This window comes from Melospiza melodia, chromosome 11 (assembly GCF_035770615.1).
Source record: "Melospiza melodia melodia isolate bMelMel2 chromosome 11, bMelMel2.pri, whole genome shotgun sequence".
NCBI lineage: Eukaryota > Metazoa > Chordata > Aves > Passeriformes > Passerellidae > Melospiza > Melospiza melodia.
In genome coordinates this window covers 21,594,189-21,621,302 of record NC_086204.1, presented here as the reverse complement: position 1 = coordinate 21,621,302, position 27,114 = coordinate 21,594,189, and the positions used below count along the sequence as shown (strand labels likewise).

Here is a 27,114-nt window from a genome sequence, read left to right as displayed (position 1 = left end):
CGACGGTCCCTGCCAGCCCCAGAGTGTGAGCAGCCTTGTCTGGGACTGATCAATGCCCCTGGCACTTCCTTCCAAAACCCCAGGAAAAACAATTAAAACCCGATCGATCCTGCAGGCAGCTTTGAATATGCATAAGTGCACACTTGACCTTCAGTGGTCAGGCCAACTTCCACCCCAGCTGCTTAGGTAGTTTGCTCAGGTATTGCGGCTGTACCGAATGACCTTGATCAGGGAAGCAGAAGGCGATGCAGAGACGGGCCGGTGCTGATCCAGGGGCTGGGGCACGTGCTGCCAGCTCCCTGCTGCTGCTGCTGCTGCTGCTGCAGAGCCAGGGGAGGCAGGCTGAGCCTGCCAGTAGCACCCAGCTGCCAGGAGCTTTCCAAAGCTGTCCCCAAGGCTTTCCCGGGATCCTGCCAGCATCCCTCTGGGCTACCTCAGTTGCTGCTGGCCAGAGTCCAAGGGATGTCTGGGCTGGGAAGGCAGCCTGCAATGTGGTAGTTCCCTGTGCAGGGACACCCCTGGTCCATCCCCATCCTGGGATACCACTTCCCCAGGGATGTCCCCCACTGCTGCCAATCCACTGGAGCTGAGCATGGGAGCCTTCCTATGCTCTGCCTGGGTTTGCTCTGTGGGATTGTGCCCAGGAGAGGGAACAACATATGGAACCACTTCTGCCACCTGGAAGCTGGGTGGCAGGGTCCCATCCTGCACCCCAACCTCTGGCTCCCCCCACGCTGTGGCTGGCTGGCCTGCATCCTGATTGTGGCAGGGAACATACCGGAGCGTGTTTGTCAAAGGCGAGGAAATCTCCCCGTTGTGTACACAAAGTGTAATTTCAGTGAATTATGCATAGACTTAATTAGGAGTTTTAATTGCTAATCATCTCCCAACAGGATTAGCAATGCTGTCTATTAATTATCTGTGGAGCCCTCTGTTTTGCTAAGGCACGAGTAACAAAGCAGCATGAATGGCTACATGGGCCACTAATAAATTAACTCCCCCAAGCCCCGTGGCTCCCGGGGGGCTGCCAGCAGAAGGGGCTGCTCAGGGGCTAGACCTGCCTGCTATAGCCAGAGCAGCAGGTAGCAGGAAAGAGGGGCTGGCAGGAGGTCCCAGCAGCAGGCAGGCGGCTGGTGGGCTGGTGGGGGACACCTCTCTCAGCTCTGGTCACCCAGTCCATCCCCATTCCTGCTGCAGAGAGCATCTCCCTGGCATTTGCAGCCTGCGGAGGGTGTCGGCAATGCCTGCCACACTGTGGCTGCGGTTAGCGATGATCCCCCGCTGCAGGAGGGAGATAGGGGCTGCTGGATTGACCTGATCTCATCTGGGGACAATGGCCCTCACGGCAGCACAGATAGCGCCAGCATGAGCGACGCTAAGCCCACGCACCCTTCTTACTGCTCACAATGCGTTCCAAGCTTAATTCCTCGAGATGAAGAAGATACGTGGCTGTCAGGCTGTAATTACAGCCGTGCGTGTGACATGGAGGCCTGGCTGCTTTTATGTTTGCCTTGTCCAGTGGGTTTTTGTGCTGCTTGGGCTCCCAGCTGCTTGGCTTCTCCTGGAAGCCCTGCCAGGGGATGCCATGGGTGTGAAGCTCCCTCCGGCCAGGCTGCAGGCTCTGTGCAGTGGGGTCAGCAGTGCTGGCTCCCAGTAGGATTTGTCCCAGTGATGGAGGGAACTGAGGCAACTGTGGCTTGGGGGTAGAAAGGAGAGGGAGCTGGGAGGGCTGTGCTTGCCAGAAGAGAAGGGGCCTGCTGGCCAGGCCAGCCTGGGAAATGAGCACTCCTTTCCAAACCCCCTGACCCCTGCTGGTGACCCTGTTAAGGCAGGAGTGGGTGGATGTTTTTGGAGCAACTAAGGGACATAGGGGACGAGCTTATAGCCCCTCGCTTGCTCCCCAAAGCATGGCAAAGGTGGCCTTTAGTGATGGAAATCCCTCCATCACAAGGGTTTTCCTGTGTGCAGGACACCACCAGAGGCTCTGAACACCTCTAAGGAGAATCAGGGGGCACAGGGCAGGGTGAGAGCACTTTGTGTGGGCAATTCCTGAAGAGCAGCTGTGAGGGTGACGTGTGGGTCCACACTGAACATGGTGAGCACGGACACACCAGCCCCTGAACAAAGACCCACTCCAGCCCCAGGAGCAGTCAGACCTGGGCAAGAACAGATCATGCCTGCACATGGGCTGTGTCTGACCCTCTGCTTCTCTCTTCCAGGCGTACAGCTTTGCCATGGGGAGTTGGCCAAAGAACGGGCTCTTAGACATGAACAAAGGACTGAACCTACAGCACATAGGGAGGCCTCACAGCGGGATAGGTGAGTGATGCTGCCCCATGCCATTTCCATCTCCACAGCTGCCGCTCCGAGTGTGTGGGATGTGCCTCAGCTCTAAGACATTGTCCAGTCTGGGGTGCTGAGAACAAGCCAAAGGGCTGAAGGGTCCCCAGCTGGTGGAAGGGATGAAGATGTGTGAGAGCAGAATGGGCACATGGATGACTTCTCTGTCCCTTGCACATGCCGGTGTGCCAGACATACCTGCCTGTCCCTCTGGCTGGGGAGCTGCTTTTCTTCTAGACTGCTCTAGCAGTACTTGGGTTAGGGTTGGATGTGGTCAGCACTAGGTGCCTGGAGCACAGCACAAGGGTCCCCAGGCTGGGTGGGATGCTCTCCCTGTTGGACCAGTTCTCCAGTTGCTCTGGATGCTGCAGTCCTTGGAAAGGAGGCAGTGCTGCCTGGCTTGGGAACTGGCTGGAGAAACACTGCAGAGTGAAGATGCGTGATCCCAGCTGGAGAACTGAATCATCATCCTGTTTGTTAACACATATGATGAGCTTTGTGGTCCTGCAGCATGCTCCAAGATAAAGTGATCAACAGTGCTCTGAGATAAACAGTGGCAGAGTTCCATGTACCCCCCAACTCCTCTGCACCAGGGATCAAAATGATATGAGGGAGTCCTGGCCCAGGACACTGAGGCCGTATATCTGCCTGCTGCTTAACACTGGGGATGCAGAGCTGGTGCAGCAGCAGGCTGTAGTACAGGCAGGAGCTCAGATTTACTGGGCTGTAGACAGGGCTGTGACTCAGGGCTGCATCAGTCTTGTCTGTCTTGTTTCTCTGTGGAGCAGTAGATCACCTCTTGGAGACCAGTGGTCAGGTATTTTCTCTGTCTCCCAGCCCTTCATCCACAATGACTTTTGAGTGTTAAAGTTTGCAAGGAGGTAAGATTTACTTGGAAAAGTCACTGGCTACCTAGGCCTTGAAGAGGCTGTTTAATATTGTTTCAAGACTCTAACCATTAAACTCTCCAATCAATCCAAGTTAAGGAGATGAATTATTTAAAGCTCACCAGCTTTTAATTAGCAGGGTCCTTTTGAACTATGGATCTGGTTGCATTATTGACAGAGGTAGCATTAAAATTTGCTTCCCTGCCTGGGAGCAGATTTGCCTGGATTGTGTGCCATGTTGGGAGGCTCATGAGGAGGGAGCAGGAGCTGCAGGAGTTGTGTGTGCATGTCCTGCTCCAGGGACTTGGGCTTTTTCTGGGGTTTCTGAGTAGATGTTGAGTTGGTTTCTGCCTCATCATTCCTCATTTTATTTGTGTGATGAGCTCTCTTGTTGCTGTCATCCCTTACTCCAACAGTGTCCCCATTCTCTGGAGTATCATCTGTCTGCTGTTGGTTTCTGCCTCTGTCTCAGTACTGCTGTCTTGCACAGGTGTGAATCCTCTGCCTGACAGAGTTCTGGGATTGCTGTTCATGTCCTTCCCCATTCCAGTCCTTTAGGAGAGTTTTGCCAAACTCCCTCTGGGGAGTAGCACTCCATCCCAATGAACCTGCCTTTCCCTTACCTCTCTCTTCTTCATGCTTTTGATTGCCCATGCATCAGGGTTGGGAGGTGCCATCCATCCCCTTCCCTGCTCAGGGCTGCCCTTCCTTTCTCTCTCTGCCTGTAAGGAGCCTTGATCCCAACACAGCCCTACTTCTCAGCTGAATAAAGGACTGCTGGCCTCTCACTGCCCACAGTGAAACAAGGAGCTGGCTGTGGATCTGGGGATGGTCCCATGCCATCTAGAGCCTCCCTTCTCTTTGTGCTCAGCCCTGGAGTGCAGCAGTGTTGAGGGAATGTTAGAGAGCTGAGAGGAGGCTTCCTGGGTCATCTAAGGGGGGATCAGCCTCTGATTTTTATGGCCCTCATGGGTCACTGATGGCCAAAAATCTGCAAACCAAAGAGGACTGAGAAGGGAGCAGGAAGGAGATTTGATAGCCAGTTTCACAGGTAGCATGAAGTGTAAGTGTCTGTGCAGCTCCTTTCCTGGCAGTCTGGGGAGCCTCAGCATGCTTACACAGGAATGCACAACACGGATGTTTCCCTTCAAATCTGACAGAAAAATTGCAGTGGATAGCCACTTGTTTTTGCAAACAATTTGCAAGGAATTTTGCCATCTTGCCTGATGGATTCTGTATTGCTTTGTTTCCAAATCACTCTCTGTTTCACTGTCTCAGCAGGTACCTGTTCCAAATCCCTGCACTTGACATGCTCTGGGACCAGTCCTGCTCTATGCTTCATCTTCTTTCCTTCATCGTGTTCAATACCTGCAGAGTTCAGGGTGCTTGACACCCTGCAGGGCCAAGGCCACATCCTGGATGGGAGCCACCTTTAGCATCCAGTGGATACAGGCAGGATGGGCTCGTGCTGGAGTCTCCATCCATCCCCTGGAACATGGAGCAAGCTGCTGCACAGAGCTCATGTTCTGCCTTTTGTCTGGTTTCTATTCCTGAGCAAGTGAGCTGCAAAGCTTGTTGAGGGGCTAGAACAGTGATTTGTGTTCCTAAATACATCAAAATGTATCTGCATACACTGCAAATACAGCTGCCTTGGGGTGGGATGGGTGCAGGTCTGGTGTCATTGTGTTCTTGAGAGGGAAAAGGCAAAGGAAGGGGGGAAATTTAAATATTTCAGGATAAGGAGATAGAAAAGTCCTGCTCCAGAGCGTGAGGATGCAGGAATTCCTTGGGAGATCAGAAAGGAGTAAAAGGGATATGAAGCCTATTCTTTCATGCCCTTTCCCAGGTTGATATTTCAGCTCTAAGGATTCCTTCTGGGCTGAATGTGTCCCTGGAGACTAGAGAGGATATTTTTATGCAATTTCCATCTCTTCTCTAACACAGGTTAGATATGTGTCAGCTCCAGAGTGGGCTGTAGAATCTTGGGGTGAGGAACTTCTCTTTGTCTGCTGTTTTCTTAGCCCTCAGCAAAATGAAGTTGAGTCTTGCCAAGAAGTTACTCAGTCTTACATATATGGGGACATTGCCATTCGTAACACATGTGTTTGAGGCAGTGCTTGCCAAAAACAAGCTGCAGCTTTTAATGGGAGTCTTGGCACACAAAGATCAGCATGCACAGGCTCCACACCAGTGGAGCTGGGTGCCTGTGTTGGGGTCTCACTGCTGGGAGTCAGACTCATACAAATCAGAATTAAGGATTAAAATCTCAGGTTTTACTTGTGATTTAAATCAGACAGCAGATCATCTACATTCAGAAATTTATTTTCTTCTGGTTTTTTTTTAATGTATTTCCCTTAAAAAAAGGTCAAATTTTACTAAACAGCACTTATCAAACCAAGTGCAGCTTTCCTTACTACTGCCCAGTTGTTAAATCTGGTTATTCTTTTACTCATCCAATACTCTATTTTTGCTACATTTATTTTGATTGATTATGTAACATAATATGCCTTCAGTCTTAGTTTTTAAATATTTTTTACATTAGAAAAACGGTGAGTTATTGTTTGTTCTTGAAGAGCTGGTGATTAAATTATTACTCATGATTGCTCTTTTAGATGAAAACTGTAATGCCATGCTAAAGTATTTCAGCAGTAGTTAGAATTGATTTTATTAGGAAAATCCTCTTTCCCTTGCAAATATTCGCTACGGAAGGAAATGTAAATTTCAGAATACTTTTTAGGTAAAAAAAACCCTGGTACATGAAACCAGTGGGCTGGAAGAGTGTTTCTGGAAACCAGCCTTTAGAATGAGTACATCTCATCCTCTCTCACCTTAGTTGGTTGGTTTGTTTGTCTTCACTTATTATGGAAAGATAAGAGACAAAGCTTTTTTATTTTCAATCCTTTGTTGTTTCTCAGCTCTGAACTAGCCAGTTCTTCAACTGAAAATACACCAAAACCAGCAAAAAATTTTCAAAACTGCAAAAGTAGCAGCTCCTACTGGGATAGTTTTATTATCATTTGTCAGCTCTGCTTCCCTCTCCAGTGCATTGACTGTCTTTAAAACATGACATTGCTCCTTGCTACTGATCTTTTTTGAATCTAATTGAATGTAATTGAATCTTTAAAGTTTAGGATTTAGCACATACGTTATTGTGATTTTAGATTTAGATGTAAATGTCTGGTTTGGGGTTTGTTTGGTTTTTATTTTTCTTTTGAGGGGAAAGACAGTAACTAGGCTGCTGTGCCTCTTGGTAGTGAACCGTCCCAGTACCATCCCAGGTAACCAGGAGATCTGGTCCCGCAGTAGCACCCGTCTTGACATGGTGCCCTCACTGGGCTGTTTTACACCAGCTGTCATAACCCTGTGAGCCCTGAGCCTCTGCACAGATGGCTTCGCCATCTTCCCTGCTCCGCAGTTCCCTTGCCGGGGCGGTGCCGTGCTCCCTCTGTGGGGGGATCTCTGCCCGTGCCAAACAGAGCGGCCCCACCTGCCTGGGCAGGTCAGCAGCCCATGCAGCGAGCGACCCAGCAAGGCACCGTGCCTCCCTGGCTCCATCTCTCTCTTTTCATTTACTGATTGGAAATCTCGGAAGGTTAGGGTGTGATATTGTTCCTGATCCAGAGCATTAATTAGGCCTCGGAAAGAAGAAGAGGAATTGCGTGTTTTTAACAGTGAGGTTAATGGGATGCTCGCAGAGTAGACAGTTTTAATGAGCTTCAACTCGATGTGCAGTGAGTTTACTCTTTGTGTTAAAAGGGTCACACTGCAGTAGTTTGATGTGGATTGTCTCCTGGCCCCCAATGTCATAGGTGAGCGTCTGTCAGAGTCCAGTCAGAGCGCATTTACTTAGTGACACGATTCTAATTAACTACCTCGAGCTGCCACCGCCGCGGGGAGCCGGGGCAGCGCCTGCCAGGGTGCCTCCTGCCCAGCACAGCCATCCCTCTCTGCAGCTCTGTCTCGCTGTGCTGGCCTGCGGGAGAGGGCGGCGAGGGCTGTGCTCGCCAAGTGCGGTGGCAGGGGACAGTGGCAGGTGACGGGCCACCCGCCCTAATGGGGCCTGGGGCTGTCGGCGCCAGCTCTCCCCCTGCAGCTTGGTGGGGATGATGAGGCTGTGCCTCACCCTGCACGGTGCTGGAGGTGTGTGGTCCTGGCAGCTTGCTGGCTTTATTTCTGCCTGCTCTCGCTCTTCCCTGTTTTCCTTTCCTGTCTTTCCTGCCTCTCCCAGCATCTGTGGGATCTTTGGTCATCCTTGGTACCCACCTGCCTCCCCTGCATCAGGACAGGGGGAATAAGGAGGTGGACAGCATTTTGTGAAACTTCCTTTCATGTTTTTGACTACTTTTAATCCCACCCCATGTGGCAGAGCCAGTCCCACCATCCTGGTCTGTCCCAGGGTATGGAACAAGCCCCAGAGGACCTTGTGCTCCCCCAGAGCAGGCATGCCCCATTCTTTTGGAGCTCTTCACTTCTCAGCAGAGGTGACCCTTGCACAGCACCATCCTTCTGCTGGAGGATCCTGAGAGGGAGAGCTGAGAACAGGGCTCTCTCCTGTGGAATGGGGCACTGCCCTGCACACAGTGGCCCCTGCTCAAGGCAGAAGGGGAAGGACTCTGAATTAAATAATTAAAAGAGACTTAAGTAAAAATCAACAGAAATGTCACCAAATGAGCAGTGTCATTTTAAATTAGCGCTCATAAAGGTCAGGCAGACCCAGAACAGGTGGAGCGGCTGCGTGTTGGGTGTCGCAGCCAGGCGCCTGTCCCGGCACCAGGCAGGGTGCAGGACCAGCACAGCCACCCGTGGGGCCATGGGCACGGGGACAGCGTGGCTGAGGGGCGAGGGTCCTGCTGCAAGCACCGGGCCCCACATCCCTGAGGAGCGGCGGGGAGGGAGGGCTGGCCGGGGCAGCCGGTTAGAGGACGAGCAACTGTCAGAGTCCAGTCAGAGCACATTAACGCGGTGACATGATTCTAATTAACTACCGTGAGAGGTGTCACAGCTGGAAAAGCAGTGAGCAGAGACAAGCTTTTAAAAAAAGAAAAAAGCAATGTGACAGTCTTTTTTTTTTTTCCTTTTTCTTTTTCTTTTCTTTCTCCTTTTTTTTTATTTTTTTTTTTTTTTTACTCTTGTGTGCTCTCTCCCCTCCATGTGGGAGTGGATCTAAAGATAATTAGGATGTCTGGCTGCCTGGGAACCTGAGCCGGGGCTCTTTTGCTTTCAGTCATTTAAGTTTTCGACATCTCTCTGAAGGGACTTGGTGGCGCAGTGGATTACTGCGCGCCAGAGTGACAGAACACTCTTCTAATCGTAAACCCTTTTTAGAAAGGATTCTGCTCTCCCTTTTTCCCCTGGAGCAGCAGGGGGTATGTTCTGATCACTGCAGCTCTGTTCCCATACATGCTACAATGGGAAACTCAAGGTCTTTCAGCTGTTTCCTGCAGTTAACAAAGGAGGCACAGAAGAAAGAAAGGAAGGATGATTGAGTGTTTGTGTTGACTGCACTCACCCCTCCATCCTACCCTGCCAAAAGTTGGTCGTGTGCCCATCTGACCCCTGACTGCCTGACAGGTATGGCTGCAGGGACTTCAACTGCCTGAGAAAAGTCAGGGTGCTTCCATGTGCTTCTCCCAGCCTCCAGGCAGGCAGTGGCAGTGCCTGCTCCCTGGGGATGTGTGGAAGGTATGCTAGAGTCCCTCTCTTCTGGATGGAAGCAGTTGTTTGCAGCACCAGGGTTAGACTGAAGATATAAGAGGGATTTCTGGATTGTTTGCTGTGCTGCAGTGCCTGGGAGGCCCAGCTGCAAACCAGGGCAAGTCTGTCTCAAGCCTCAGATCTGGCTGATTCCCAGCAGGACAGCATTGCCATCATCTCGGAGCTGCCCTTTGGCACAGCAGCAGCTCTACCCTCTTCCTCTGGCTTCTGGTTTTAGGAGTAGTGGTGGGGACTGTCTCCCTTGGCGAGATTTGCTGTCCTTCCCTTCCTCCCTTCCAACCATGCCAGCTGTGATTCTCAGCCCAACACCTGGCCCAATTTCTGTCCCCAGTTATAGAGGAGAAACCTTTCAAATATATTTTCATATCACTCTCAACGTTTGTAGTGGGAGCAACTGGGAGAGGCTGATGGTTTGTATTATTTGCATTATGTCTGCTCTGTTTTAGTGATCAGCCAGTCCCAAAACCAGGAGTGTGCAAACCTGAATGATCTGTGCTGTGGTGACCCTTGCACTGCCTTGTACCCATCACACTCCTGGCTGTTTGTCCAGTTTTTTTAGTTGTCTGTGGCTGAGCCTGGCAAAATATCCCCCTCACAGACTACTGGAACAACCTTGCACTGCCCAAGCCCTGTCCAATATTGTGCTGGGCAGGTAGAACATCTGTGCTGGCATTTGTTCTCCTGCCCCTCTAACAGACAGCACTTCCCAAGCACCGTGATGCACCCTCTGACACAGTGAGATGTGTTAGGTGAGAAGCCCTGGAAGATCATTAACTTTCTACAGAGATTTTTCTGTAGAAAGTAGCAACGTAAAACACGGACTGACATTTTGATTTCCTGTAGATTCTTTTGGTGCCTTGGTGTCTCTGCAGTGTGTCCCAGACGAGGCTAAATGGTGGCATGTCTTCCCTTACCTGTGAGGAGGGGAAGAGTTTCCTGTTAATGAACATAAACATCTCAGTTAAGGGCACAGATTGCCTGCCCTGCTCCACACTGGACTTTGGTGGAAGATTTCTTTTAATGTCCTACTGTCCTGCAACAGCAGTGTCCCCAGATCTGCCTTTACATGGCTGCATCCCGGGGGGTCACAGGCATGCTGCTGTCCCTCTCAGGTCTCCAGAGTTTGGGCATCTGTGTTGTCCCCTCTCTGTCCTCCCTAGAATGTACAGGGCTGGTGAGCACTGTGGTCTGCCATCGTGAGGAGGAGAGACTCCTGCCCAAGTTTTAGTAAGGATCTGCCTTTAAGGAGAGTGATGGCAGAGGTGCAGAGGGAAGGCTGTGTCAGCAAGGGATGCCAGGTTTAGAGCTGCCCCGCTTCACCTAATGAGAACCGATTGCAAGGTGCAGGAGGGCAGGGGGTAGCAGTCAGCCAGAGAGACTCCACTGCAATTTAACAAGTTTTCGTTCCCCTGAGTTCCCTGATAAGACCCCCCTCGAAGTCTGTACAGGAATTCATAAGAATAGGATAATTAGGATGTTTCAAAGCTGCGACCCTCAGAGGAGTCCTTGGATTAATCTGTTTTTTAGCTTAAAGACATCTGTAACTACAATCTTTGTTTCTCTCCTCTTCTTCCCCCCCTCCTTCTTTTCCCTTCTTGTCTGTCTCTGTATCTCCTGTCAAACCGTGGCAGACGTAAATGACAAAGAAATCAGAAAGAGAGATCAATGCAGTCCAAATTAGCACTTGGAGATAGACTGTGCTGGAGATGTCAGAGCCTGACCCCAGTTGATCTGCCAGCCTCTACTGGTGATATTATGCAAATTGCATGCATCTGGCAGAGCCCAGTAAAGGACTAATGGGGCAGGGAGGGGGCCAGGACCAGGCACCTTTGGGAAGAGGAGAGAGATGGGGGTCTTTGGGGAGGGGGGTTCATGATCGACAGGGGAGATAAGGTACTGCATTGGCTTCCTTTGCACTCCTGGGTGGATTAAAAGCCAAACTCCAGATAAGAGATAACCAAACTTCATTTTGCTTTTTATTTTATTCCTTATTGCTCCCCCCATGCAACCTAGTACCAAAAAGAAGGGGGGAAAAAAGGTGGTTCTTGGCGCTCGTTTCCTGCACGTCATTACCACTAATGGCAGTTTGAGGGGAGAGACAAAGTCAGGGAAAGAAAGCAAAAAAAAAAAAAAGCTGGCTGCTTAAAAGACTGTTGTAATAGGAGCATGGATAATAGAAATCTCAAATTACGGTGATCGCCTTGTTAAGAAGTTTGAAAATACAGCCAGATTGTCTTTAATGAGAGAAATATGGCTGTTAGTTAGTGAAGGAGGAGGGAATGGACCTTGTTTCAAGATCTATAGCTCGCCCATCAAAGAGGCACTGTCTGTTTCATTTCAAAATCCTGCTCCTCTGCCTGATATTAAAAATAGTTGTTAAAGGCTTTGACTAGCAAGACGATTCTCTTTGACTTCCTACTCTCTTTCCACCTCCCCCAAAAGACTTGGCTAAGATAACTTCTGCTTTTAAAAAACAGCTAAGCAAGGAAAGAAAGAAAGAAAGACAAAAGTTTTGGGGGCTGCAGGATAATACTGCCCCTGGCACTCCAGGGTGCCTGGAGCCTTAAGCCTGAGCACTGCCAGCACTGTGGCCATTCCCACCGTGGCAGAGGGGAGCCTCCTCCGTGCCATGTGCTGCTGTGCCGGGATGAGCGCTGAGATGTGGTACCACCACTGCTTTCCTCTGGGCAGCCCTGACCCAGGCACAGGGCAGCAATGGCTTTTTTGGCATCTGGACCCCCATTAAGTGCCATGATGCTTCTTTTCTTTGCTCTGCCCCGAGCCTGAGAAGTGGCACCGGGCCAGGGTTGAGGATGCTGAGAAGAGCTCTGACAGAAGCCAGGTCTGGCAGCTGCCCTCCACCCCCGCCTCTTGTGACGAGCTAAGGGCACCTCTGTGCTGTTAGGCTCTGACCCGTAACTCCTGCCTCGCCGTGGTGCTGACAGTCCCCTCTTCATTCTCCCCTGATATCAAAGGATCACATTAATTGGTTTCAGGATCGTGGCCCCATGTCCTGAGCGGCCTGTTTAAGATAACGAACTCAGAGTGTGTTAATAGCTGCTATAGCTCAGCAGAGGATCTAGGGACAAGGCCTGGATGGGGAAGATGCTGCAGGGTGGGGAAGACGGGCATTGACACATAAAAGTATATTCAATACTGTGTTTTTCCCTCTCCTTACACAAGCCAGTGTAATTCCCTCACTTCCAAGCTGCTAACATTTTGAAATTCCAGGGCAAAGGGCACTGGCCAGTTTGTCGCCCTTTCCCAGCGTGGCCTTGCTCTTTTCGTGGGTCTGCAGTGGGATCAGAGGGGATCTGCTTATATCCTCCATAGCTTGAGACTCTTCCCAAAGGCGAGGCTGCCACTGCACAGGATGATCCCAGCTGTGCCATTAATCACCCGAGTTCTGGCTTGTTCCTGATTCTGCAGGAGAGACCCGCAGTGGGCTGCACCACGATGACAGTGTTTCCATCTGCTCCTGAGAGTCATGAGCAATCCTGCTCCAGCTTGGGTGCTGCATTCTTCTAACACAGAAGAGTCCAAGCAGCTTCTCCCAGCCTGGGCTCTGAACTGGGCTGTGAGTGTACAGGACCTGGAGGGGAGGGTCATGGTCACTGCTAAGGGTGGGTGTACTAGTCCATGCTGCTGGGACCAAGATTCCATGTTCAGGACTGTAGTCTGACATGTCTGTCCTGTGTGCTTGGAGGTCTCTGAAGAGATGGCATGAAGGAGGGGCTCAAGAGCTCCTATGAGTTTTTGGCCAGTTGATGGCCCAGGGATGCAGCAGAATCAGCTGGCTGAGCTATCATGCAGGGTGGGCTGCAGAGTTGTCCTTCCTTATTCCCCCACGGCACAGAGCTGACTTTTAACCATGGAATACCCCAGAGATGTGATCCAAACCCCACAGTGATGGAGAGTGCCCGGTAGTCCTGGGTCACTTTTCCCCCTATAATTAGCCTCACTGTTAGTTACTTGCAGGCATGTGATGTGCAGGGGTAGCATCCATGCAGCCAGAGGGGCTGCCTCTGCACAGACCCTCCTGCAGTGCAGCACCCCTGCACTGCCCTTTGTCTCCTGCCCACCTCAGCAGCAGGCATGGCACTGGTGCTGCTGGTTGCCTTGTCTTCCCAAGACATGCCTCTCCCTGCCTGCTGCCACCTCTCAGCCAGGCCCCAGAGGGAAGAGGACCTGTGCTCTTGCACTGCTTACCTCTGGAGCCTTTCCCGAGGGGCTCTGTGGATGGGGTGAGCCTGCAGACAGCAGGACCCCCAGCCCTTTGCCCTAAGGAGGGCACAGCAGCACCACCTTACCAGGAAGCCCACTCCAGCCCTTAGCTGCCAACTGCTGAGTGCTGGGGGTGTCTGGGCCAGGTCCCCTCTCCCATGCTGTGTGCTTTCAGCAAGAGCCACTGATTTGGCTCTGTGTGCATACCCAGGAGTCTCAGGGCTTGGCAGCTGGGTCATCTCCAGCACCCACAAAGCCCCCTGCTCATGCTCTCCCCCTCTGAAAGTACACACATAACAGCCAGGAGAGGCAGATGGGAGAGAAAAGGAGAGACGCCAGCTTTGCCTCCGTGCTCCCATCCAGAGCAATCTCCTAATGAGAAGAATATGGCTGCTAGTTAGCAGAGGGGTGTGTCCTGTAGGCTAAAATGAGATAGTTACACTGCACTGATTGAAGGTTGAGGTTAGAGGGCAGCACAATTATGTTCAGGAGATTCAAGGGCTCTGTTTGATGCCGCAGTTCTAAGCTCCCAGCCAGTGTCAGTAGTTTAGCTCAGGGTTTCTTTTTTTTTTTCTTTTTTTTTTTTTTTTTTTTTTGTGGGCTAAAGACAGGAAGGATAAAAACTATGGGAATGAGTTGTTTCTATTATTATAAAGTGGTGTGAGTTTTCTTTTTTTTAAACCACCAGTTCACCCCCCTTTTGCTTAACTGTTTCCTGATCATTATATTTTAAGCTGCTCAGAGGGAAGAAGAGCGCATCCCTTTCCCCCTGGAGAGCAGCTCTGAATTTCCCCCAGACAGGGAACGTGATTTTCTGTGTCCACTTCTGCTCAGTTCACTGACTACGGATCAGGAAAGCAATTAGCAGTTCAAATTATGCCAGCACCAAATTCTTTGTCTCAAAATCATGGGTTAAGAGTTGCAAAAGAACCTTAATTGTCTGGTGCTGAACTAGATGTTTTTTTCTGAGAGCATTTCCAGTGCTTAGGGCTGTTTGTGGGGGGAGCCTCTTGTGTTTCAAATACTGTGGATCCTTTTCCCAGAGCCTGCAGCGGTGTTCAGACACTGCAGCAGCATCTCTGGCCTCTTCAGCCTGTCTCCCACCATCATTGCAAGCAGCCATGCATCCATCTCAAGATGATCCTGGTCACTGTCACCCATCTCCACTGTCCTCTAACCCATGTGTGGCTCTCTGGACTCTGCACACAGCCTCTGCCACCTGCATGCACTGCAGGGAGATGGGGACCAAAGGGGCTGCTGGCCTCCAGCAGCAGCACATGGCAGCCCATGCTGCCCATGGAAGGAGGCTGTTGCTCTCTTGGTGACAGCACCCAACCTGCTGGGCTGAACACGAGGTGCCGGCCTGCCCATCTCATCCATCCCATCTTCAAGGATGGACGAAGGGATGCCTGCCCCTTTCTCTCCTTGCCTGCTCCCCAGGGCCCATTTTGTCCCAAGCCCACACTTCACATTGCCTTTTGATCTGAGTGACAGCCTGGTTTATTTACTCTAATGGTTCTCAATTTTAAATGTTAATTCCTCCCTGAAGAAAATGTCTTTTCAGGATGAGTTGCCCATCAGCAGAGACATGGAGGGTGTGTTGGCATCCCCAACCTCTGTGCAGAGCCAGGCCTTCACCCAGCGGGCAGGAGCCTGGAAGGTGATGCCCAGGGAGTACCTCAGTCCCTGTCCCCACTGTGGCTGGGTTGTCCCAGGGATGCCTCGTTGCTGGGCACATCTAGGTGGGATGGATGCACCCCTAGCATCTCAGTTCATCCCTGTGCAGCCTGTTTGGCACAGTGCCACACACTGCTGCCACAGCCCCCCATAATCCCAGCTGCAATTAGGGGTTGATGGATTGTCCCCAGGCCAGGGTCTCAGTACAGCACCCTAAAAAGGGACGAGGCACACGCAGAGATGGGCAGGGGCCTGCTGGGCTGCCGCCATCCAACAACAATTTCTAATCTTGATTGGAGAGGAGGGCGGTGGGCTGGGGGGGAAGAATCAGAGATAAATGTTAGCTCATTTCTTAAGTAATTAGTTACCTCCTCATCCCCATGTTGTAATTGTGAACAAGCTGTAATGTTTAATTAGTGTGTAAATGAAACCCCAATTTCATAATGGCTGCGGTGACAGCGCTAAGTGAGACAGGCACAGAAGGGGCCGCATTGTTTCAGCAGGAGATGAAGCTGTCGCCCAGCAAGCCAAGCGTCTCTGGGAGAAAATGGAAATGATAAACGAAGTGAGGCTAATTAGCAAAATCCTACAGGCCCCACTGATGGTTCTCATCAAGGGGAGGTAATGAAGCGGGCGGGCCAAGCTGAGGGGGGATTAATTGGAGCTGATTGCTGCACATACAGGCACTGTAGAGCAGTGCATGCGGGGATGCAAACTTTCCTGCTTTTCTCCTCTTGCCTTTCCCCAGGACCCAGCTGTGGGTAGAGCCAGGAGGGAAGGCACAGGTGAGAGTCTGGTTCTGGAGCAGGCAGGGCACAGATGCAGAGGGGTGTTCCCTGCCTGCAGGTGTCTGGGCAGAGGCACATGGGCACCCATCCCACGTGAACAGCAGAGTATGAAGGATCTGAAACATTGGAGAGCTGCTGCAGGGCTAGTTTATAGCACAAGGAGGATTATAGCTCTTCGTTAGCTGCCTTCAAGTCCCTCCCACTGTGCTGACTGTATTTTGAGTGTAGACATTTGGAGAGTAAATAAAGCACCTCTGCATGATGGGTGCTAGGAAAGGGATGAGTCCTCCATGCTCCCCCTCTAGGTGAGAGTTTCTGCAGACCTGATACCTGTGACACCACAGTGTGGCAACCGAGCCAGAGCTTGCTGTGGTGGGGGAACCTGGGGCATTGTGGAGCTGAACTTTATCCTTTCAAGCTGTGTAAGAAATGCCCTTTCTGCAGCTGTTGGCACACAACCCTGATCACATTGCATTACTTAGTGACATTTCAGGGAGCACATGGAGCCCCGCTGCCAGTGGGCTCAGTCCCAAATGTCCCATCCCTGCTGCGGATGGGGTTCAGCTGCCTGCGGGCCAGGCTGCCCCACAACCTGCTCTTTACCTGCTGCCAACTCAATATCAGAAGTGAGCAAAAGCCTTGCCAAGCAGAAGAGAGGACAGCAATACCTCTCTGAGCTTGCATGCGTTAGTCTGTCCAAGCTAGTTATTCATGGCTGCATGTGAAACCATGGGACCATGAGCAGGTCTTTTCAGTGTCTCAGTCTCCTTTTCTGACAGAAAATGAGAGAGTGAGTTGTCTGCTTGACAAGTGCCCATACTTGGCATGTCCAGTGCCTGCCCAGAGACATTGCATCCCTTCCTCATGGCATCTCCAAGCCCCCTGCTGCCTCTCTTGCTGAGTAATGAGAGATTTCCCTGGGCCTCCGAGGGCTCTAAAGAGGGGCTGAGCAATATTATTTATTCAGTTGTTTACAGAAGCGTTTGATCGGGAATAGTTCTTCACTGCCAGGCTGTTGTGTATTATTCATTGCAATAATCTCTGCAGATTGTGATAAACTGTAACTGCGGCGGGGCAGCGCGGAGCTGGGCTCTGCTGCCACCGCTGCCTGCTCCGGCCTCTAAAATATCGGCAGCTGCAATCATAAATCTCAATTTACAAGTGGGACTATTGCACGGGGAGTTATAGTTATACTAATGATTACTTCTCTGTCTTATTTTTCATGTTGCAACAGAGTAATAAATTTTTAAAAACAGCCCTGGCAAAGCGTCAGCAAAGGCTGTGCGTCCTCTCACACGCTGTCAGCAGAGAGGGGCATTCCTGTTCTCCAGCAGGCATCTCGCTGGTGAGGAGAGCTCAGCTCCCTGCATTGTTGTCCCTGCTGAGAATGGGGACTGAGCCCTGCGTTTGTCACTGACCTAGTCTTTGTCAGTCAGACCTAGGAAATCCTGGGGTTTCTAAGATGGGGATCTGATGGCTGAGAGTGGAGCTGGTGTTTGAAGGGTCTATTTTATTCTTGTAGCTCACCACCCTCCCAGCACTGGGGCTTTCCCAGACAGAGAGTTGGAAACTGCATTTTTGCAAACAGTGTGCCCACAGTGTGGAAATGGGGTGATGGCTGGGATGGTCCCACCTGAAGGAAAGGCCCCCCTTCCTGGAGAATAGCAAGGGTCAGAAGAAATGGCTTTGGGTTAGAGGAACTCAGACCTTGCTGCCATCCCCGTGTGGGAGCAGTGACTCAGGGACACCCAGTGGCATCCCTCCTGGAGGAGTCACCATGGGGGCACCCCCCAAAGACCCCTCCCTTGCCCAGAAGGCAGCAGTGGGACACGGGGTTCAGCGAGCATTTCCCAAGTGTTTATCACAGCTCCAAGGTCTGTGATGTGAGGCCTCTGATGGATGCCTCCATTCACAGACTTGACATTATGATGTACAAGGAGCCTAGAGATATATAGATTTTCAAAGTGGCCACTTTGAGCATAATTATAAATATCCAGCCTCTTTACATAGTGAATTGTTGCCAGGGAAAGAAGGACCCCAGGAGCTCTGAAATTTGGCATCTAGGATTTCTTGAGAAAGGAGCCTTGGCAGAGGTTTTCCACCCATTTTGGGGCCAGGAAGGCGTGGGTGTTAAGGGATGATGCTTTTCCCATCCTGAACTCCCCTGGCAGGTCCTCCCCATTCCTCATGGTGCTGGCAGTGTCTCTCTGTCAGGGACATCTCCAAGGCACTGTCTTGGACCCTCACCTCCCCTGCTTGTCTGCAGCAGCACACTGTGATATGATTTTAACTGCTTCCGAGTGGCTGGCTCCCCTTCCAGATCACGGCACAGAGCACCAGGGGCACAACAGAGCTGGGAGCAGGTGCTCCTGGTCTCTGTGCCTGATCCATGGCCCCAGAGACACAACAAAGGAGAGATCTTCCCCTAGCTCATGGCTGGCTCATCTCCTTACACTAGCCCTTGGAGCATCCCAGCCCACAGAGAGAGGGCTGGGGCTCAGCACAAAGGGATCAGTTTCCAGGTGAGCAAAGATCCCCCCAGCTGGATGAGTGCTGGATGCAAAACCAGCAGCTGAGACCTGGGCACAGTCAGGAGCACTCCCACATGCCCTCCTTGGATTCACAGGCTCCTAGAAAAAAAAGGCAGCTGTCCTTTCTAGAAAACCATCTGGAAGTCCCCTTATCATGCTTTTCTCTTGCCATTTGGATGATATCAGAGCATTACCACTTCCATTTTCATGCTGGAGTGGGGTGAGTGTGCCCTGGGGAAGGTCTCTGCAGGCAGCTGTGTGCCCATCCCTGTGTGTGAGTGTCTAGGCTCAAACAGGCACCAGTTTGAGCCTTCCCCACCCTGGGACTGGGGCATGCTGGAATATTGCAGGGAAAAATGAAGAGAATGTTTGAGGATTTGTGTTCTGTTTGCGAGCAGGGTCTGGAGGAGAGAAGGTCAAAGAAGAAAATTGGAGCTGAATTTAAATCAATGGCAGGTAGAGATTAGAGCAGTGGCCCAATTAACTGCAGCAAGACAGGTGGAGGCTGGGGGAGGGCTCCAGCTCTCCAGGTTAGGATCCCTCATTGGACCCCCGTTCTGGTCCATGGAGATATGAATGCCCCAGACAAAACAGGGAGCATGGCCAGGGACTTGGGATGGGCACTTTGTGCCAAGGACTTGGTGGTGGGCAATGGCTGGAGTAGCTGGAGGCTGTGGATGGTAGCAGGAGACCTAGGTGGTTTGGTGTTGGTTTGAATCGCACTCCCTCCTTCCTTCTCTGCACATCTTGCCAAGCTCAATCTGCTTCTCCATCCACATACCAGCTCTTTGTCCTTGTTTTCTTGTCCCAGTCCCTTCCCCCATGTCCTGCTATCATCTCAGCTGCTCCCACCACCAGCCCCACTAGCTCCCTCCCCATCCCTGTTTCCTCCTGCTTGTCTGTGCCTTGACTCCAGCCCTTGTTGGTGCAAGTGTTTCAATGGAACAGTTTCCTCCCTCGCACTTCCTGGGGAAGTCATGGAGCACCCGGAAAGCCGGGTCCCACTTCCCACGCAGGTGTGTAGGGTGGGTGCCAGGGGGGCTGCAGCAGCTGGAGGCAGGGCCAGCACTGGGATGATTGTCAGTGCACGTGCAGCTGCCCAGGGCCACACGCAGCTGTCTTTGCCCAAAGTTGGCTTGACTCTGATGGGAAATCCAAAACCTTCTGGGTTCCAAAAATCACCTTCCCAACAGACATCAAGGCTTTGTTCTGAAACATCATGGTAAATATGAAAAAACCTTGTGCTGGCAAGTGACTGGAATTTAAGGGAAGTAGTGACATTCTTGTCATTCTTGTTGATGGCAATGTATTAATGGTTTGGGCTGGAATTTCCTGGGAAAAGAATTCAGTGTGAGTTGAACATCCAGCATGGAATCTCTCAGCTGAATCACTAAATTTTGGGGAAAACCACTGTGGGTCACATCAGAGCAAGGGCAAGCCACCAGCCCTTCCTTGTTCCCAACACACATCCCCCATGTGCTCCTGGGGTCGGGGAGCCAGGAACACAGCTCCCATGTCTCTAGGCCTACAGGGGTCGGGCTTTGCTCTCTCCAGCACCCTGTGCGCTGCAGCATGTTGCACATTACCCAAGGAACATTAATTAACATTGCTGGAAGATCTCAGGAAAGGTGCAATTTGAATGGTCTGGCACCACAGTCATTCGGATGCTGAGTTAATTCAATCCTTGCACACAGTACTCCTACAGATTGTTGGCTTTAAACAAACAGCGGTGACAGATTTGTTGCTGCGGAAATGTGGTCATTAAGTCAGGAGCGTGTGTTTGACCTGAAAGCGATTGAGTGATGGATGCAAGTCATTTTAAAGCTGCAGCAGCCAAAGGATGCTCCTTTTGGAGAGCAATCTTGCATCTAAGGAGTGTAAATAATTTAAACAAACAAGTAAAGTAAGGTGAAAGCACTGCTGTGTTGTGGCACTAAATGCAAAGCAGGGCAGTGCTGCCAGTCCTGTGGTGAAGGAGAGCTCCTTTGCACAGCCCTGTCATAAAGAGGTGCAAGGTACAGCTTAGGGGCTGTCTGTGGGGATGAATGGTACCAACCAAGCCCCCATCACTTCACGGTCACCCGTGGGAGCCGTGCATCTGGAACACACTGAGTGTGAGCAGTGCAAGCGCTGTGGGATCCCCAAGGAGCAGTAATCAAAGTGGGTTGGTGGAGATCGCCTCCATGTCCTGGAAGAGCAGGGCTCACGTGTCCTGGAAGAGCAGGGCTCGCATGTCCTGCAGTGTGGCACTGTGCCAATCCAGCTGCTCCTCTTGTCAAGCTGTAGGAGGCTGATACTCCCTTGGCTTCCAGATAAGGTCTGGCTTGTCTTGTCCAGCAAGGAAGGTTTGGTGAACCAGGAGCTTGGCATGCTCCATGCTCTGAGCTGTCCTCTCATTGCTGTTGAGGATCCTGTCACCCACAGAGTGTGAGCAGGGAGGGAGCGTTTGATGGGCACCGGTCACATCACAGGGTGTGCACATTGTGCCACTGGATGTGGTGTCCCTGTAATGGGGCTGGCACTTACTGTGCATTAAGAGCAGCCATCGCTTAAGCCTCAATATCTCGGCCATTTAATTTAATGGGTTTTTTTAAATACCAAAAGCAATTAAGTTCACATTGTGAGCTAATCGCCTACAAAAATTTCATTTCAAAGATGCTCAGACTGTTTGTGAGAGAATTGCTGGAAAGCAGCCCAAATATGCCACCATGTCTGTCTGTGTGTCCTTCTTTGCCTTCCCTCTTTCCCAACCAGAGTTAAGCAGACTTCTCAAAAGGAAATAATCACATTCTCAGTTCGCTGCTTTTCTGATAGTTTTCCTCTGGTGTGAATTTTGCGTGTCTAAGTTAAATGCCAGTGATTGGTGATTATTATAGCGCTCAGCTGGTGCTGCAAGAGTGGAAACAGGGGTTTGAGGTCTGCCTGATGGGCAAGAGCCAGTTGTTGTTGGGGACTGAGTGGGCACACAGCTGTGTACCCAGGCCAGGAGTACATAGTGGGAGCTCTGATTTTAGCTTGTGTACCACTGCCTTGAGGCCATGTGTCTGTGCCACTGTCCCTGAGGGTGTAAGATGTGCCTGAGCAGTAACACCCAAACCTTGCACAAGCCTTTCTGCTTTGGAAAAGTGTTCTGGGTGAGCTGTTTGCAGCATGTCCACCATGTCCCATGGTGGCTGCCCTCCCTATCCTCCTCCTGCCTTAGCAGCTCCAGCCCATGGCATTCATCCGTGGCAGTCCCTGCAGGGACCAGCTTGCCTGTAGGCTGCAAGGCTTTATCAGATCGGAGAAGAGCCAGAGGTCTTTGTCAGAGATTACTTGTTCTCCTAAACAGTCATGTTACTGAATATGGAATAATCTCCCCTCAACATCCAGCTGGGGGTTTTGTTTCCTTCACCGTGGGCTATCATGTTAACACTCTCTCCTTAAAGCACCTCTGCCAGCTGAGTCACCCACGTGATGCCCATCACCTGACCAGCACGGTGGGCAGGTGCACACCCCACACCACTGCCCACCAAGCTGCCTGCCCCCAGTGTGTTTGGCTGAGCCATGCATGGCTGCCATCCCGTTTTGGCTGTGGTGTTGCCTTCTCCATGCTCCCATTGCCATCCCCCCCAGCTGGTTTCCCTGGCTGGCAGTGGGGAGGTGATTTATGGAGTCCCACATGCACCCGGTGAGTCCGGCTCTCTGTGTTTCAGGGAGATCCATCGCACAGGGAGGGGAGGTCACTGCGTTGCAGGTTTGCTAACCTTGCCCGCTTATTAAAAATGGTAAAAGCCTCCCTCAGGACTCGTGAAGTATAGATCCAAAGAGCTCCATATGCTGTTCCCCTTAATGAGATGTCTGCCTGAAGAGCAATAGCAAAACACACCATCCAGTGCAGGGTCCCTATAGCTAGATGGCCTGGCTGTAAACAGAGCCGTCCGTCTTAATGGGCTATCGTGTAAAAACTTCTCCCAGTCAATAAATCAAAGGGGCTCCATTTATATCATGTGCTGCCTTCGCTATTAGGCTGCCTCTGGATGGCATGTTCTGATACAGAGCTCCCTGGGCCTGCCAGACAAGGCCAGAGGCTCTAATAGGCATTTAATTTAGGCTTCCCGTGCTGATACCCACGCAGAGTTCAGCATCTGGGACTCAGCAGAGGCTCCTTCGTGGTTTGGGGTGGCCCTGCTGTGCAGGAAAGGGCACCCGTGGATCGGCACCTGGCAGGCACCACCTCCCCTGCCCTGCTGGGTGTGCAGGAGCCTCTGGTGTGCAGGGAACCAGACCCTCTCTGTGAAGGGGTGTGTGGGTTTGGTGAGCACCCCACTCGGTCGGGAGCAGCAGCCACAGCTTGGCGCAGTTATTTATTTTTCATCCCCTCCCTTGTGCTGCTCAGATGCCACCGGAGGAAGTTCCGCTTCAGCCACCATCCCAGGCAGAGATATTAGTCCTCATTACTAATTAAAGGAAGCAGGAGTAATTGACGGATGGTGGATGGCAGGGGAGCCAGTGTGATGAACAGCCCCTGTCCCTGTGCCGGGGACGCATGCTGAGCGCTACCTGTTAGCTACAAATAAACAAACCTGATAAATAATAAATAGTTTGAGAAGAGTGGGAAAGCATTATTTAAATTAATAGGGATTAGAGGGAGAGGTCTGAAAGAGCATTCCTCCAGATGAGCTATCCGTGGACAGACAGGGACTCATTTGTTGCAGACTGGAGTAAACAAGGAGAAGGGGAGGATTCATCACAGCAGGGCCTCGCAGCGCTTCTAGGGCTGGCAGCAGCGTGGCTGTACTTCTCCTGGCCAGCCCTGCATCAGGGTGTGCCTGCTGCCTCACCCGTGTCACTGTGCTGTCACCCCTGGTGCCAGCCTGGGGCACTGGGTGCTCTCGGGGAGTCGGGGTGCTGCAGCAGAGCACTGGGGAGCGGATGCTGGGCTCTGGCTGCTAGCAGGGTCCCACACCACGGCAGGGCACCAGCGAGTTTTCCCGGGCAGCTTGATGGCTGCCTGCAGCCTGCCTCCACCCAGGCACTCCCTGTCGGCCACGGGTTGGTCCCAGCCGGCGAATCCGGCTGCAGGGGGGTCTCTCCTCACGCCCTGACATTTGGATACCGCCCTCCCCGCTCAGGGCAGGAGGCTGGGGCCGCGGAGGAAGGAGGAATGCTGCGGGAGGCGGGGGAAAGAGGGGAGGACAGGCGCTCTGCTCGCTATCACATCTACTCCATCTTATCGCCACAGTAATTTGATGATAAAAAATAATCCGAGGCTGGAAAGGAAACATGTGTAGTGGAGTAAAGATTGAATGTAGGTGGATTGTGCCCTGGGGCGGCGGCTGGGAGATAGAAGGAAATGTCCTTCTGTTTGACATACTGCCGAGCCGCAGCCGTGCCCCCGCCTCGCCTGGCCCTGCCCGAGGCACGGGGAGCCCCTGGGCCATGTGTCGGGCAGCACGGTGCCTGTTGCGGCCCACCGACACCTCCTGCCCTCCATCAGCGCCTCCTGTGACCCCCAGAACCCTGTGGGGTGCTGCCCTCCACCCTTCCACCCCACAGCTCGTTCCCAGCACCCTTTGGTTATTTTTTCCCCTTTGGTTATGCTTCACAACTCATTTTATCAGCTGTCAGTAACCAAATGTCTTTTTTAAGGAGTGGGTTATAGCCACTAATGTACTGAATGCTATTGCACTGGCTGCAGTTAGTGTTCCACGGCTAAATTACTATAATTAATGTTCCACTAGAACTGTTTGTAACAGGCGGCTGCGGGAGCCCCGGGTCTGGGCTTTCACAGCCACTGAATTATCTCTCCTCCCCGGAGAAAGCGCCTCTCACAAAGGGGAGGGACGAGGTCAGCCCTGGGACAGGCAGGCACTCGCCGAGCAAACTCCGGCAGATGAGTGGCCGGGAGCTGTTCCCGGGGTACAGACCCGCTGTGTCACCCCATCTCGGCCCTGTGCCCCGTGGGAGTGGCAGGGTGTGCGCTGGAATTCCTCTGAGATTGTCAGGGCACTGCTGCATCGCCCTCCGCGATTGCGTTTTAAAGATGGAACAGGGTGCCTGGAGAAACGCTTCCGAAACTCGCTAAGGGCAGTCAGCAGAGATGTTTCCCTGTGCCAGGCATGGCACTTCAGCCCACACTGCGCACCAAGTCTGCACCCAAAACCATCCCTGCTCTGCCTCTCCGAGAGGCCAGAGGTGCAGGGGGAAAAATTTGCTCGGCGGGCACACACACCCCTTGTTTCGCTAAATGCATTGTTCAATACCTGCAACAAACAGATTAGCCGAGGCTTTATCAGGGACAAGAGAAGGGAGAGCAGTGTGATAATGGTTTTCAGCAAATCCTCGGGCTGTCACAGATTAGAGCCACGGCAGGAGCATTATCAGCCCTTTCCTCCTCTCCCCATCACCTCCCCCTTTGTCTCTTCTCACCATCGGATTTCTCCAGCCAATCTATCCCTGAGAGAGCCGGGCAGATACAAGAAGAAGTCGGTTTCCATCTGATCTGCAATTGGTTTTTCTCGGCAGCCGATCCGTGTCGCGGCATTGATCCGCGGGCCCCCCAGCGCTTGTCACCTTGCGTGTCTGGAGAGGAAGGTGGCCCAAGGAAGGGGGGCTGGGGATGCTTTAAACTTGCTGTGTGCCATTGATCTGCAGGCGGGAGCATGGCCAGGCCAGCCCTGCCAGGCAGGAGGGCACGGGCCACCTGCCCTCATCACAGGTGTTTAAATGGCTGTGACCTTCCTATTAAAGGAGAGGAATATCTTTGGAAGGCCAGTGGGAGGAGGGGGCCAACGCCAGGCCCTGGGGCAGGTGGTTGGGAGCTGCCCAGCCCTCCCCATCTCACCAAGGGACAGCTCAGTGACACTGGCACTGGGGTGCTGGGAGCCTGTGGGGCACCCTGCTCTCTCAGAGGGGTCTCCCACTGCACCCACATCCCCAGTTCTGCTGCACACCTCTCTGTGCCACACTGCAGCATGGCCTGGCTTGAGAGGGGACCCCTGTCTTGGCTCTGCAGCTTGCCCGAGCCTGTGGGAGAGAAGCTGCCAGGTGGGAGCTGTTGGGTTAACCCCAGAGGGTGGGCAGCTTTCTCAGGAGACCTGAAGCTGCAGAAAGTTGTTTTTTCCTTCTAAAAAAGGAACCCTTGTTGTGGGACACAAGGCTGTATTTTGTCCCAATTACTGCAGGCCCCATCAGGTAGGGGTTTGTTGAAATACCTGTATGCTCAGGAGCCACTGCCCAATGGGCAGGGCAGCAATGCTGTACCAAGCAGGACCCAGCATCTTTGGAGTCAAGCTGGGATGTCCTGTGTGTGCCAGCTGCCCCACCTCTTACCCTTCTGCCAGGTTCCTGCTGGGGTACGGCTGTGGCAGCTCTGCCTTGTCTCTCCTTTTCTGGCTGACCTGAGGGATGGTATGCAGGTGGGTGGGAGGGCAAGAGGGGATATAACAAGTAATGGCCCCAAGTGTGGAAACAGTGTTAATAAAGTGTATTTCACTTTTAATTTTGGCATATAATGTAATGATCTTTTTTAAGGCCCTATCATATTATCTGCATGACTAGATTATTGAGTCTTCATCATCTCCAGATAAATTTATGACCAGGATGATGTTTGGAATTTATTATCAGTCAATAGAGCTCAATACTGTAACAAGGCGTGTAATAAGATATACATATTTAATGATCCGGAGTAAAACAGCCCTGCTAATGGGCAGGATGAGACGGAGGCTGGAGTGTTAATTTCCATCCCCTGCCCCTTTCCTCGGGAGCCTGCACCATTCAGATGGGATGCAGCCCCAGGGTTCTGTGTGTTGCCTGAGGTTGGGAGCAGGGACTGGCTCAGGGGGGATAGAGAGGAGCACAGCCCTTATGCTGCTGTGGCTGTGAGCACGTGCCTGCTGCACGTATGCACCCGTGGGAAGGCACATGTACTGCCATCCCTGCAGAGATGTGCAGCTCTGTCTCACACAGCACACAGCTCTCTCACATGGCTTTGCAGGCCTGGCTGACATCCCTGTCTGTGCCAGGCAAGGACTGTCACACATCCACTTTGCAGGTGGCTCTCTCCAGCCCAGCAGTCTGGGCAAGCCTTGCACAAAGCTGCTGCTCCAGCAGATGCTGAGATGGCTGGAAAACCCACAGAATATTTTTATGTTCCAGGGGCAAGCCTGAAATCCTGCCTCTGGGGCAGTGCAGCGCTCTCCAGCTCAACAAGGGGAGCAGAGCCGGGGCAGACAGATGCACTCTGTCCACACCACATGAGGACATCTCTGGCCCAGCAAAGCCCTTGGTGGGGACACAGTCCCCTGTGGTCTCAGAGAGTCCCCTGTGCTCTGGCTCACCTGGCTGTCTCCCTGACAGCAGCAGAGCAGGCACAGCCCAGGGAGGCAGCAGGTCTGTGTGCCCAAGCACCCTGGCCCTGTGTGCAGCTTCCCACAGACTGTCATGTTGAACAGGGGGCCATCTCCTTTGCCAGGTTATATTTTGAGCTGCCAGCGCTGATTTTTCCAGCCTTTTGGGATGTTATTAAATTACTTTCCAAGGACTTTTAATAAGCACTTTTGATACCTTTGAAGCGTGCAGCTTTGTGGGAAGATTACAGTCCCGCATCCATCTCGCTGGGAGAGAAACAATGGCAGCAGGGCTGGTGTTTGATCTCTCCTCCAGAAGGCGAGAGAGGGTTTGGGTTAGACAAAGAGGTGAGCTGCTGATTTAGAGCTAATGTTTAAAAATAGGTAGGTCTCCCTCCAAGATAGAGAGACCTGCCCTCCTCTGTGTAATCGCCTGCCTCTGCCTCGCCGGACTTGCAGAAACACAGCTCGCTTTATTTGAAGGCTTCGAGTGCAGCGTCGCAGTTTGATTCTGGGTCCTTTTAAAGCTATAACTAGGCCATCTGACCAAGCTTTAAAGAGCAGGAGAACTTTCCATTAGGACTTGCGACACACTCTTGGCAGCACTGGAATTGCATTCTTG

At 52.1% G+C, this 27,114-nt stretch overlaps 1 protein-coding gene across 4 annotated transcripts in view; it reads left to right on the top strand.

The window, feature by feature from the left end:
- The window catches only part of ERI3 (ERI1 exoribonuclease family member 3), a 129,522-nt gene that overhangs the window by 90,456 nt on the left and 11,952 nt on the right, over positions 1–27,114 (top strand). For all 4 annotated transcript variants that reach the window (XR_010029024.1, XM_063165959.1, XM_063165961.1 and 1 more), the window contains exon 7: positions 2,220–2,319. Coding sequence is in view for 3 of the 4 variants with exons in the window: in XM_063165959.1 (XP_063022029.1) it covers positions 2,220–2,319 (100 nt within the window). In the remaining variant the exon portion in view is untranslated. The remainder of the gene's footprint in view (positions 1–2,219; positions 2,320–27,114) is intronic.